This window comes from Dermacentor albipictus, chromosome 2 (genome assembly GCF_038994185.2).
Source record: "Dermacentor albipictus isolate Rhodes 1998 colony chromosome 2, USDA_Dalb.pri_finalv2, whole genome shotgun sequence".
Classification (NCBI taxonomy): Eukaryota; Metazoa; Arthropoda; class Arachnida; order Ixodida; family Ixodidae; genus Dermacentor; species Dermacentor albipictus.
Window position 1 is genome coordinate 131600994 of NC_091822.1, and position 15256 is coordinate 131616249.

The following is a 15256-nucleotide window of genomic DNA, read 5'->3' on the forward strand; positions in this document are numbered from 1 at the left end:
GCAACAGTACACTGCGATTTGGAAGTAGTAGGGCATGTCAGAAATTTGGCGAATCTTCGAGTCGAAGCTCTTGGTCCGACTGTGCCACACCACCGACGTCCAATGAAACGAACGTTAGCCGAGGCTTAACACCATCACAATGAATCGCAACGGCCGATGCCTCCTAAGCTGAAAACAGAGGTGCACAGCCGATGAAGACTGCCGAGGGAAAGACGCTGAACATGTGAAGGTGGCGAAGGCCCCGATTCGTTGGTTCTTGATTGCAAGCGCAGCTGCGACGTACTTGATTCGCTGTGTTTTGGTGCTTGCCGTGCCATCTCCGCACAGCATTAGCAGCTGTACAAGATTTGCGAAGCCTCCGAGATTCGCAGCGGGCAATAAGTCTCGGAGGTTACGTAGAACGGAGAGGCGGCAGCCGCCGCTGCCTTCTGGCTCACCCCGCGTCGGTTAGATTTTTTTCCAATTTTGCCTTCTCTCGCCGTTCTCTCCGTTTCGGAGGCAATACAGCCTTGTGTGTAGGCAGTAGGCGCGTTTCTCTGGCCGTGTGCCAGGCGAGCGTAGTTCGAATTAACCGTGAGGGAACCTTCTCGTGTTCGAATTAACGGACTTCTTTATACATAGACTTCTGTGGAGCTTGGCCGGACCAAATGGTACAGTTCGAATTATCCATAAATTCGAATTATTGAAGTTCGAATTAACGAGCTTTCACTGTACTGTTTGCACCTTAAAGCAATAAGTTCGAGTCATTCTATAAGACCATGTTCCAGAGCCATATTAACTACAGTGAAATGCCTTCAACAACGAAGTGCTTGGGACCTCCAAAATCCTTGTACAGGTCACTTCGCTGAAAAGAATGCACACCGCACCGGTCGCAATAGAGCAAACTAAGCAAGATCCACAAGAGAAAAGCTTTATTTAACATGAATTCACGAAAGAAGTAAGTCCATAACTTTTTGTGACACTTCCATCCGACAGAATGTACAAGTGCAACCAAACTTAGTGGTTCACGGCATGTTCCGTGACAAAACAAGAGAGTGACGCAAGGTAAAGCTGCACATCATCAAATTCTGCCAACACCACCCTTGCTGCCAAAACTCTTGGTTCGTTGCTGGCTCTCCATCACTGTCGCTTTTGGTGACATTCATGTCCTTTCTGTCCTACATAGCTTCGAAATCGTTGTCAGTTGCCAGTTACGATTATAGCATCAGGTTTGTGACCAAGTGGGACACATTGGCCAGCCGTTGCTGCCTGCAGCTGCGTTACAAGCATACCACTTGCGAGATTCACAGAGCACAGCAGCAAGTCTGTTTGTCATGCTTGTCAAGTGCATTGCTAGCGCTGCCATTAGCGCAGAGCACAGCTCAGTGGCATGTGCTAAAGGCAGTGGTGGCATCGCTGCCAAAATAAAAAAAATCAGCCTTTGGGGACGCCTAAATTCCTCAGTTGTACAGGCAAATTTAGTCTATGTTGTAGAAGTGTTCACTATACATATGAAAAATAGGAATTTGGCCAGGACATAACCTTTTGTTATACAGGTCATTTCATTGTAGAGGCATTCGACAGTACATGCATTATCAAATATGGCATCTAATGACATCAAATTGCATGCGTGGCACTTACTCCATTATATATCAGTGGTATGTACTAGCAAACTTAACATACTAATTTTGTACATGTGAAACACAGTACTGAAGTATTAAGACTGCATAGAAAATGAAAATATCCCCTACAATAAAGTACATTGTCAACTGCAGTATATTTTTGCATATATTTCATGCTCCTCAATACAACCTTTGAAAAGGCAAACAGTTCACTACATAACCCAAGCAAACAGCTGCATAAAACTATCAAACATTTTATGAAAAGAACACCCCCCCCCTCACCAATTGATACAAAGCAAAATTCCAGAAACAATATTGTTTTTTTTATGTTCTACTGCAGCCAAATGAGATGTGGTTGAGTTAGGGCTAACTAGAACATACTCACTAGTTTCTACTTTTGCCACTTAGTGCGATAGTGCTATGGTTTTAGTAACTTGCACACTTAATTGGTGGCCTACATCTTTGGTGAATGGATGTGCAGCAGTATAAAATTATGCCATGTTATTACTCCTAAGTAGTGTTCTTAACTTTATATTATCATGATTGCAACTTCTCACTATTGTGCTACTGAAGCACAATGCAGCACCTTGCCAATAAGAATGCACTGCTGTGAAGATGCTCTTTCAAAGCAAAATTTGCGATTAACACACATCCCCACTTTGCAGAACGTGGCCCACTGCCGTATCGAACATGAAAACGTATGCATGCACAATTTTACTTCTCTAGCAAAACTGGAAGTACCCAGTTATGCAGCAGACAACTGCCAAAAGTGGCACTGACTTCTGTGTGCGTAATACAGTGCATGGACACTGTTACACTACTTTTGCTGCCAAATGTGACTGCAGTGCCTGCAAACAACAACTGCAAGAGATGCACAGCGCATTTTATTTTCAACATAACAAAAGTAAATATGCTTGAATTTAGTTTTAGAACTCCACTGCTTCACACGTTGGAAGTACTGGAGTTCTAGGAACTTAAATTCTTTTCATTTATATTACCATATTTACTCGCATAATGATCGCACTTTTTTGTCAGAAAAATTGACGCAAAATCAGGGGTGCGATCATTATGCAGGTTAAATTTCCTGCGAAAAGATAAAAAAAAAATTTTTTCGTCCCGCGTTTGCTGCGGGACACCAAAACAAAAATGGCGGCCGGCGGAGCAAGTCGAACGCGACGAACGCGATTTTTTCTTCTTCTCGTGAGTACGTTACGTGCATTGAAAGTTTCTTCCGTGTCAGTAATGAATAATACCATTAATATTGGCAAGTTTGCGGCAATAACGTAGCCATGTCCACTTTGAGAGGACAGAAACAGATGGGCGCGCTTAGCTGCCAGTGACAGAAACACATGGTCGGCATGCTGCGGAAACTACAGTATCTGTCTTCACTGCTATCCTAATATGGCACGTTTCTGCTAAGGGTGGGTGAATATCTTAGCTGTGTTACAAGCGTCGGCGTATGAATAGGCTACACTTTTAACGTATCAGTGTAAACGTGGCTACTATTGTTGCCACTCGCGATTTCTTGCGTGCCCACGAGTGCAGATGAGAAGAATCGAAAGGCGCCTTTTTTTGTTGTTGAGCACAACCATTATAAAGCCTACACATAATAAAGTTAAGTTTGGTTGCAGCTTTCTTTTAGTTATGGAAGTGCGGAAAGTGATGAAAGTAATGAAATGAGGCAACCACTTAAGAATGTTTGGTGCGTGCAGACCGCTTGGTTTGTCTTGAAGAGTCGTTCGCATAGCATTCGACAGATGGTAAGCACAATCAATATTAGCTAGACTTGGCACACGACATATCGCTGCGGCAAGTTCGGGGTGCGATCATTACACGGGAAATAAAAAAAATTGAACTTTGACGACAAAATTCAGGGGTGCGATCATTACGCGTGTGATCATTATGCAAGTAAATACGTTATCTTATATGCATAACCTTTTCGATTTTCTGATACTATTTTCATATATTGAAACATTTCAAACATTTCTTTTTGTGATTGCTCCTTGAACTGACTGTAATCCTGTATGAATGTACAGTAGAATCTTGATAAACGGAAATAGCTTAAATGGAACTGCCGCTTAAATGGAACACTATCCTCATGGTTAGTTGGCTTTGTATTCATGCAATGCTCTCTGCAATGTCTGTCAGTGAAAGTAACTCCTCGAGGTTCCACTTAAAGAGCGGCCACTGTGTGACATTGTTGATTTGACTGTTAACCGAGTTTTTGTTTCCATGCTACGTATATTTATTTATGCTGGGCCTCAGGCATGTCCAAGCTACAGTTTCGCAGCTTTTAGACTGTGATACTTTCTGCTTTGTTTTATGGGCAATATAAAGACAATTTTCAATTTTTCAGCAACATTTATGGCACAAGAAATGAGTACACAACACAATGGCAACTTCAGGTTAATCCAAAGCCAGCCAACATCAAAACTTAGAAGCTGTCGCACAGAAGCATTGCAGACGAACACTTAAGCAAGCCACTGATGGAAAGTCACACATAAGATGAAAAAAATCTGCACCGCATTCTCACCAATGAGATAAGTGAGGAAGAGGTTGTCAAAAGCATTCCCAATCCACGCCACCACAAGGAGAGAGATCAGCACCGCCACCACATACTGCACACAGCACAAAGAAGACAATGAAGCAGAACTACGTAGCGCTCACTTATGCACAAGTGATGTCTTAAAAAAAAATAACAATGAGGGGCAGAGACTTGGGGATGTTGGTATTTCATGTTTGAAATAAGATCAGAATGAGAAGCAGGGACAAACGTACGTGACCTTCTTCATTCGTCCCTGTTTCTTGCACCATTCTTATTTTAAACAAGTAACAATGAGATTAAGCACAAGTAACAAGGGAAGCTATGCAGTATATAGTAGCACTGCAGCCTAAATAGTCAGCTGTGAGCAGAGGGAATGCACTTTGGATTGTAGCTTTACTCAATACTCAAGTTGCATTCAATCCACATGCAATTTACATGAAGCCTCAAGGATAGAGTAACAAATATTCCATTTCCCAGGAGTTTCATTTGCGGCAATCATGTCTTGAAAGACATAAAAGACGCTGTTCTCAAAATATGGCACTAATGCTAGCTTCCCAAGTAGTCGCACCAAATACAAAAAAAAAGACAAATACGGATCATGGTTGCTTTAGTAAGTTTTGGAAACTCTGCAGCAATGAAATACAAAACCGCAAAACTTCTTAACTTTTTGGGCTGCTGAATATTGAATACACTGGAACCCCACTGATACGCCTCAATATAGCAGTGTTACACGGTGAAGCATAGCAAGGGCGGGAAGATGCAATTGTCACGAGACACAGTATGTATTCCTTAATTATACATGCATGCACCTGCCATCTCAAGTCATACCACGAGCACCAACACGCCTAATAATTGTACTGGCAGGCCTTCAGAGCTATTTCTGACGTGCCTATGGTGATTTGAGCCTTTTGGGGCAGTAAAATATGTGCATTAATTTTTTTCTTTTCAGACGGTTTCACGGCCCTAGGGAGTCCGAAAAATCGGACAGTGACTATATTCAACACAAAAAGAAAAAAATTACGATAAGAAACTACGTTTCTCGGATAACAATGCAGCCATATGCAGGCTATACTTCCTATATGTTAAGTTTACAGTGACTATGTACAGTGTGGTCCACTGTTAAAGAGAACACAGGAGTGCCTATACCGTGCGAGTTTGCCCCTCTGGCAAGTGTAAAATCACCCCACTTTGCAGCAGATGACTTCTAGTTGCCGACGCTGGCATCTTTCTACACACTGGTGCAGTGCATTGAGTGCATGCAGCTGCAGCACCAACAGAGTGAGAGGCGCACATTAAAGTGTTCCCTCTAACAGTGGACAAGGAAGCTCGAGAACAAGTTAAGGACCGCACAAAGAGCGATGGAACAAAGAATGTTAGGCACAACAGGAAGACAGGAAGAGTGTGGTGTGGATCAGAGATCAAATGGGGATAGCCGATATTATAATTGACATTAAGAGAGAAAAATGGAGCTGGGCAGGCCGTGTAGTGCATAGGATAGCTAACCTCTGGACCATCAGAGTTACAGAATGGGTGCCAAGAGAAGGGAACTGCAGTCGAGGATGGCAGAAAACTAGGTGGGGTGATGAAATTAGGAAATTCGCAGGCGCAAGTTGGAATCGGTTGGCACAGGACAGGGGTAATTGGAGATTGCAGCGAGAGCCCTTCGTCCTGCAGTGGACATAAAATAGGCTGATGATGATGATGCACTTAGCATGAACTGAGTCGCCCTGTATTGCAGCCATGAGTGCAGAGTAATCTAACAAGAAGTATCTATCTACACTGTCCATAAGTTTTTTTTTAGCTTTCAACTCTGCACTAAGCAGCTCATGTCTACAGTATGCTTGACTTACAAGAAAATGCATCAGGTCATGCAATGACGAAAATAAAGAGAAACTGTTCTAGAATCCCAATCGGGGCAAACCAAAGCTCTGAAAGGATGGATAAGCTGGTAAAGTGGGTAAGGTAGCATACTTAATTTCAGCGTGAAAATATGCAGACAGAGAGAGACAAGGATAGAACTTAAGTGCTTTAATGCGAATAACATTCATTCAGAACTTCACTCAATTTGTGGTATGCATGTATGAATGTATGTCCATGCCTAACCTCTTTCAAGCTAAGTTGGGCCACTGGGTAGTCCATGGTTTAATTGGTTGAGCATCGAGCTGCTGAAGTAAGGGAAGCAAGTTCGAAGCCAACTGTGGGACCAACTTGGGTCACAGGGTAGGTGCCATTGGTTATGTGCCGCTCTTCACTAAACCTCTTTCATGCCAACTTAGGTCGTTCGTTATGAGCCACGACCACGCAAACTATGTGCCACTCATCAAAAAAAAAATAATAATAATAATAATAATAAATAAATAAATGAATAAATTTTTCCGGTACTATGGATCCCACGTCATCCATATCAAGTTAATCTTGTCTAAATATACAGTAGAACCTCGTTCATACGTTTTGGATAAAATCATGAGAACAAAAATTTACTTAACCGGGAAAACGTGCCATACAAAGTCTGTAATAAATTTGGTAGACAAGTGCAGTCAACATCTACATTATACGAAGCATTGCGCAAATCACTGTCACACAAGATGCGGACACGCACTGAGTGGGTGAGGCTTGAGATGTGCTTTGTCGTTTTTGCTGCTTCAGCAAGCTTACGTTTGGGCTCCTCTAATACGGCCTGGGTCAGCAACTTCTTCGAGCAAGGAATTTTGATGGGAAGTTTTGATGTGCTCACACAGAACAAATTGTTGAATCACGAGACGCCGACACGCATGGAGCTAGCTGGTGGGGCCCCAAGCAAACCGAGACGCACATTTTTGTTTTCCTATTGCATAGTGTTTCAAGATGGTGACGTGAAACCAAAACAAAATTGAGCTGGTGAGGAAACGCTAGAATACAATGCCTATGCAACCACCAGAGCGAAACATGGTGTTCACTTCGCACCGCAGGCAGCAGGGAACACCAGTGCATTTGGGTTATTGGCTATTAGAAGTGTGCAGTACGTTTTCAACGGCACTGTGCCCCACACGCTGTGGAACAGATGGGTCATATGATCATATGACCCATATATATGAGTCATATGATCATATATGAGTCATATGATCACAATTTGATGATGTGCAGAACATTGGTGCCAAAAGATCGTGTTTTTCGGGAACATATGAACTCGCAAAAAAGTACTGGGTGATTTTTTTGTGTTCTCGACTGCAAATTTTGTCTCCGGCAAATTATAACAGGGTCGTATCAACGAGGTTCTACTGTATATTCACACACAAGCTATGCATAGACTGGCACGACACCGCCAAATGGCACAGCACATCTAGAGGGAAGCGTACATACACGTCTCATACATGACATGCTTCGGCAATGGCAATACAGCGTGTTGCCATATTGCTTCAATGCTAATCGCATCAACCTTTACACTCACCGCGAGATAGGTCCTGCAGAAATTTTTTGTCTTTATCAACATCTCTTTGATCTCACGCTAAACGTGAAAGCTTTGACAGTTAGTTACAGACAAGGAGAAGGAACACCAAGGCCACAAGCCTACATTCAAAGGAAGACAGGCCTCAAGAAGTGCAGAGACCAATGTTCGTAAGACGGGATTAACAGAAGGACAAAAGAAAGTTGAGATGCAACCCCTTCTTACTTCTTCAGTAGCTGTGTTGCTTCTGCGGTATGAAAATTGAAGATCACACACACCAACATGATCAAATTTCAACCATTCTGAAGCACAGAGAGCATGGCTATAGATAACGCACCGCCTTGGGTTTGTCCTGCTTTGCCTTCTTGATGGATGCACAGGCGTTGAGCACCGAGTGCCATGCATGCGCCATGTCAAGGCATATGTCGTGCAGCTGGCGTTCATGCTGACTGGTCCTGGGGAAGTGCGAGAAAAAAAGAACAGACCTTAGTGAATCCACAGTATAGTCAGTAATAGCTTCGACAGTTAACTCTTTTGTTACTGCACGTATAGGAATCAATCAATGCGAATGACAGTTTTTCTATGCAACATTAAACACTTTCATTAGAATTGTTTTACTAGCAATATCATGCACCATCTGAAATGACGACTGAAATTTAACTACTTGTCAGATTTGACAATTTTGGGCAGATTAGGGAGTCTGCAAAAATAAAACTTTGACTGAAGGTGTCACCAAAACTAGCCTCCAGTGCTCCTAGCACTTCCCCAATAAAAAAGATCAAAAATTAGCACTTTGGTCAACTCGGTAACATAATTTTTATATGACAGCAGCAGTGAAGACATAGAAGCTCCTCTCTGGTTGCCAACTTTCCGATCTGAGGTATAGATTGTTTTAACGATGTCTCAAACAATGGTAGATGCTCATGAGTGCGTGTTATTTTGATAACTGTGTCCAACTAATATCAAGTGCAACTTATTTTTTCCCCGCCATGCGTTGCTTTTATACATCAGTGATTCTACAGCGCAAGTACAAATTATTACGAGCAATCCTTCCCGTCGTGTGGGGTTTTCACTCACAGAATCGCATGGAGTTGATTTAAGACCTATCTTTGACCAAAGGAGGAGCAGCTGTTAAATCTCTTAGATTTTTAACACCGCGTATACAAGTGCCCTTATTCATTACTGCACAATATTCTGCGACACTCCAAATCACTGTAAAGCACTGTACAGGAACTGAACAAAGCATGTGGAGGCTCCAGTACCAGTTGAATGCGCACTCAACCACCTTGCTTGCATAGAAAAGTTGATTGAGTGCAATAATCAGGGATGAGGAGGCTTCTGCATGCTTCCTGACTTGACAACCATTGCTTCGTGAGACTGAAGAATGCATTAAAAAGACAAACCAGGTGCCTGCTACAAAGATTAAAAACATATGCTCCCTGTGCATTTGTTTTCACATTTGCAAAGCTACTGCTTTTCCACATAGCATGGACATCAATCGCTATGGCTAGTATTGACGGCTGCAAATCTTATTATTTTTTTTCGTGCTCTGATTTGCAAAAGTTGGGAAATATGAAGCAGGTGCATATTTCGTATATTTAAGATTTTTCAATTCACACTACGTGTACTAAAGATAGAACTTATTGCTTTCATTCGTGTTTTTTTATATGATTCTTTGAAGTTATACATTATAATTCTCAAAAATTGTCTGGGCAATTATTACAATTAACGCAATTATACATACATCTTGAAATGGGATGTTAACACATAAAAGCATCACAAATTAGCACATTTCTAGCAATAAAAAATGTCCTCACATGTGCTAATAGACAGCTCTAGTTTAGCGTACGCTATAAAATAGCGGGTCATCACTGCGCATGCGCAGAACGCTAAACAACCCATAGTGTATAGCGTATGCACGCTATTTCTAAGATTTAGTGTTAGCGTCCTTGCATGGTTTGTGTGAAACATGGCGGTGGTCCTGGCTGCCCGCTTCAAATTGAATTTGGCGCTGCTTTTGTAAAATGCACTTAGTTCGTAGCAAATGACTGTGTGAATGGCTGTTGCTTAGTCTCAGGTCGCTTCGCCGACAGAGTATTATCGATAACCTTGAGGTGTTTTCGTGATCGCTTCTCGTTTCAAACAACTCGAAGCCTCGAGAGAGTAATAGAAATGGTGCACGCTCACCATTTGTCTGGACTGCAAAGCTGGGCAAGCAGCAGTGGGACCAGATAGTCGAGAAGGCATGCCAGCATGCCAATCAGCGAGAAGGTGGTCAGCAGGGATGGCTCTAGATACCACAGCAAGCTGCACAATCATTCAATGCACATTTTGCATTTATACAACTGACTTCCATTAATCCAACCCTGACATGACCAACAAAATTGATCTAATGATCTAGCCAGGCCAAGTTGGACAAGAGACAGGAAAAAGCAAATGACGAAACATACAGGCGATTCATCTGGCAGCATTTTCCCGATTCTAACAGGCCAGAATCATATGTGCACCTGCTTTTCATAGGTTCAAAGTAGAAGACTGTCATAGAAATGACAGAAGTACTAAACAAAGTATAAACCAGACATGCACGGATTTTTTTACTGCCTTCGTTTCTGGCAATCAGAAAAGGATGAAACCAGCAAACTTCATTTCTTACGGAATGCAAAATTTAGACTTCATGTCCAACATCGCTACTGTTAAGACGGCACTTCATTGCTCTCTATGAACCCATAAACTCTTCTTCTACGTACTGCCCCCCCATTGTGCATTTGGCATCCTGCATTTCTCAAATGACTCCACAATAACTGCAAACAGGATGGTGGCCAGCACAGACACCATTTTGCTAGTTCATACTGTGAAGCATACAGTTCTCCAGAACGCCAAGAAACATATGACGTGTGACTTGTTGCCATTACCTTAGCATGTAAAATAGTTTATTTTCTGAATGAGCTTTCGTAATCAAAAACTGAAAGTGGTGTATCATCCTTGTCGTGCCATGTCAGTACTTCAGCCCCCACCTTGTGATGGCTAGGCTGGCTCTGATGGAAGGCTGTTGCAAATGTGGTATTGGTTTTGTATCTGACTGTACCACGCAGGCAATTGTCAGACCAATTTTCTTGGGTAAAAAAAAAAAGGTGTGCTATAATTGGGTAATATTACTGTAATGATTCATTGTGAGCTACCACTTTCTCTTGAAAATCTGACTAGGCAGGCCAAAATTAGGCGTTTTTGGCAGGAGGTAACAAGCTTTCAATGCATTCACTGTCCTCCAGTGCTGTCAAGACCAACACTGCAGCCGCTGGGTCACCAGTGGGATGAGACGTGTGCATGCCGACTATTCAAGTTCGAATTATCTAGCGACGGCAAATTTTAGATTCGAAATATTTAGTTTGGGCCCATAGAAATGTATAGGCAATGGCCAGCGGCTCCATCTGGGATCGAATTAACCAAAAAATGAAAATTAACTGGAGTCAATTAACAGAAGTTTACTGTATAAGCATGAATTTATTAACTATATCTGAGCACACAGCTGCTTGTAGGCAGTAAGGATAAAAATAAAATCCGAAAGTTGTGCTCCATACTCCCCATAATATTTAATATTAAATGCTGTAATCTTGTTTGTGATTAACAGTAAGAAAACAAAGGAAGCGTCGACCTAGAGCCAACGTTTCAACAAGGGGACTTGCCTTTGCCAGGGCCTTGTCGCATTCCCTTGTCGAAACATTGGCTCGGGACTGAAGCTTGCTTTGTTCAGCCATTGTTCATATTCACTTCTTTTGTTACTTACACTGCATGTACCCAAAATATCTCGAAGAAAATTTTTTGTCTGGCAGCCTGTTCGTTTTTGCATATAAATGTCTTTTTTTTGTGCATGTACAGTCAACTACAAAAGTTTACGGACCACAGGATCTCGTAAAAATGCTGGATTTCCGAGCAGCCCGTAAAAGTAGTCCGTAAAACTGGACATCACTATGTTGTTCATATATACTAGCAGCGGCTGGAAATGCGAACACCAGGCTCCGCTGTAAGCCTTCAGAGATATGAAGCTTTTTCTCCGATTTCCTGGTCTGTGCAATTTTGTCAGTGACTGCATAGTGCACAAGAACAGTTGAACACAATGTCTTGAAACTTTGCAGTGTTTCAAATTGGTCTTCGTTTTATCATATTTGATTCCATTATGCTGAGCAGAAAAGGTGACAGTGTGTAAGAAGAAACCTTGATGCAAGGTTGGTGTAGGTGAGCGTGAGGAGATGGGAAAGCCAAGCAGCCTGTCCATCATTAGCCCCCTCTTCCTGGCCGACATGGAGGAGGCTAAAATCGAATCACTTACAGTCCCTGTCATTAACTGCATATAAAGCACGACGTCTACTTTTTTCTTCAAATGCGTCGATCTGGGAGGAAGAAAAGCAATGTGCATGCAAATCCTGTAAATAATAGGCTTGTCAGTGTGTTGCTTATTATTGAATAATTTTGTAAATTCCAGACAGATGCCCAGAAAAAGGCCCCTAATTGTTAAGCTGCAGTGGAGCCTATCGGTAATAAACCTGACAACTAAATTACCGAGAATGCATAAATAGCAAGAAAGTCGAGATATCTGCTATATTAGGCCTATAGCCTAAAATCAATATTTTACAGGATTCTTGACTCTCACTGAAAGGAAAAAATTAATCTTTCAACCAAAAGCCTCTGTCCATAAAACCACACCTGCATTGCTCTTCAAAATGTGAGTGCCAAATGGCCTTAATACCTAAACAGACAAACACTTCTTAAAGACAGCGAAGGCAAGCGTTGATCAAGCTAAAGTGATAGAATAATGTTGCAAAATGTCCCTATTTCGAAGAGCAATGCTTTTGTAAGCAATAAAAAGACAAACATATGACATACGGCAAACATTTAAATTTTGCAATATAGTTACAGCACTTGAGACAGAACACAACATGAAATAGAACTGGCACTTGCACTGTTTTCGCATTTCATGTAATGTTCCGTTTTGAAAAGCTGTAAACATTACAAACCTGCTGCAAGTACAACAAGTGAAATCAAGCCTTAGCCCAATAAGCCTAGCAAACTGCCATAAAAAGTTACGGCAGCACTCATCCTACCACAACTGTTGATGCTAATGCAATTAGCGTTCGAGCAATGCAGCAGTGCACCATACTTCTGAAGTCACATTTACTTAACATCTGTAGTAGTCCTTTTGGGACTTCTGTTGCTTCGGCTGTATGTGACATGCTCCACTATAATCCCACTTTGCTATGGCATTTGCTTGCCAACGTTGCCTACGACTATGGCTGCATGACGACAACGAAATGACATCGATGTAATGATTTCCAAATGATGACGATGGTATAACGACGATGTCATGACGATAATGGTATCACAATAATAGCGGGACGATGAAGGAATGATGGCGATGGCACGACGACATGACAACAACAGTATAATAGCAAATACATGCAACAGTTCATAATCGCGATTTAATGACGAAAGCATGATTACGATAGAATTAAGAGAAGGAATAATGTTGATGCATCAACGAAGGCAGCATAACGACAATGGGATGACGTTGCTGAAGAGATGATAACAACGTGACGACAATGTCATGGCGACAATGGTATGATGATGAAGACATGAACCAATGACAGTATGAGAACTAATGCATGACTATGCAATAATGATGATGATGGCATGCCAACAATATTAGGCCATTGGGATTATGATGAGTGTGACGAAACTGTCATGACAACAATTGCATCACAGAGACTGCATGACGAGAGCTAGAGGGACGACTATTGCACAACCATGATGACAACAGTATGACAATGGTTGTATGACACCGACTGTCTGACAGCAATGCAATGTTGACAATAACATGACAACAGCTGTATGATCACGACTGAATGCAGACAGCATGATTATGGTAGTATGACAAAGAAGGATTGACGTAGATGGAACGGTGAAGGCAGTATGATGACAAGAGGATGACATTACTGAAGTGATCTCAATGATAAAATGATAACGTGACAATCACGTCATGATGACAATGGTATGGTGACAACTGAGCGGAGACCATGATGTGATGATGACGGCATGACGAGAGTCAGATGGCCAAGGTAGAACGCCGACGATACTACGATCACGACAGCATCCAAACGGCAGTATGACGAATGGGTGACGCCGCAGCAATGACGTCAGTGGCATGACAACGGTACTAAGACAACGCGATGGCGATGAGTGTATGGTGACAGTGGCATGACGGCAACTGTATTGTGAAGCCTGTATGACGACGATGACATGACAAAGCTAGAATGACAACGATGAAATTACTATGAAGGTATCCTGAAGGTAGTGTGACAACGAGTGCATGATGAGTGTGTGACAAGAATAGCACGATGACTCGGATGACAAAGCTGGAATGATATATGATGGATCATGATGGCACCACGACCACATATCTAGTGGCCCAAGCTATTAGCTTATGCCACTGGGTCATCATAGAAGGCGTGAAAATGACAGCATGACAAAGACTCCTGATCATAAAGCTGGAATGACAATAATGAAACAACCCCGACAGCTTCACAAACATGAGCACATACCAAGTAGCCCAAGCTGGTAGACAACTTGGGCAACTAGTTCTTTGTAAGAAGCTCGATATATGGATAGGCCTAAGATGGCTGAAGTGGGCAACAAATGCTGTTCGCATTTATATCTCAGGGCTTTTTCACAGGTAGCAGGACCACCATGACCTGTGCAAGCAATTCATTCTGCCTGCACACCATTGAGCATGTATCAAACATTTGATGACATTCATAAAGTTGGTACTCGGCATTGCAGAACTATATTCTTTTTACATTCAAATCTGCCATGTATATCCAGCGATTGAAATCACCTTCACACAACCTAACCACTACTGAAAAACAAAGCATATTAATGAACATATATTAGGTAATGTTTTAGGATTAGGAAAAAATTTGACTTGTACTATTTTTTTTTTCATATTAAATACTGTATTAATTCTTAGGCTTGCTTTACCTTTTTTCCTTGTGCTAGTATTTTGTTCTAGATTGTTCCCATATATATAGAATAGTTCTCACTTAGATTTATCAACATTTTCTGAACAATGAAAATTCATTATTAGTAACTTTCTGGTGCAACCGCTCCCTTCATACTGTCACATGACATCATAAAAGAAACAAAATAAAGAAAGGAGGAAGAATACTAGGCAGTTGAACAAGAAAGTTTGAAACAAAAGGGTAGATCCCACAAGATGTTGCTTGTAGTCATAAGTGAACAATGGAACCTCACACGAAGACAGTGGTGACAGCACCAAAGATGCACGCAGGGTAGTAGGGTTGGCTCCAGAGCAGAACAGAGTTGAGGGGAAGCACCACCTCCCGCCAACCTTCCAACTTGAGCCTAAGCTTCTTGGCCTGTTCCTGCGTTTAAAGTTGTCCACCTGTCGTTACTTGCACCCCAACACGCTAACCTGGGAGCGACCCATCTTCAATAGCATCACTTACGACAGGAACAAGCAAAAGAACACAGGACATGTTAGGCGCTTTGCGTGTCCCTGCCATAGGTAGTGCTGTTGAAGATGGATCATTACAAACATGCCCAATTTGCAATCCTAATACACTGGAAGCCACCTTGCCAGGATGACCTTTTATAGAGATGCTAAATAGATGCACT

General features: G+C 42.0%; 1 protein-coding gene across 1 annotated transcript in view; it reads right to left on the reverse strand.

Moving 5' to 3' along the window:
• Arl6IP1 (ADP-ribosylation factor-like 6 interacting protein 1) overlaps positions 1-15256 on the reverse strand; it is a 32969-nt gene that overhangs the window by 13194 nt on the left and 4519 nt on the right. The window contains exons 2-5 of the mRNA XM_065445036.1: positions 14873-15003; positions 9758-9877; positions 7908-8025; positions 4135-4219 (exon numbers count right to left, since the gene is read on the reverse strand). Of these exons, the coding sequence (XP_065301108.1) occupies positions 4135-4219; positions 7908-8025; positions 9758-9877; positions 14873-15003 (454 nt within the window). The remainder of the gene's footprint in view (positions 1-4134; positions 4220-7907; positions 8026-9757; positions 9878-14872; positions 15004-15256) is intronic.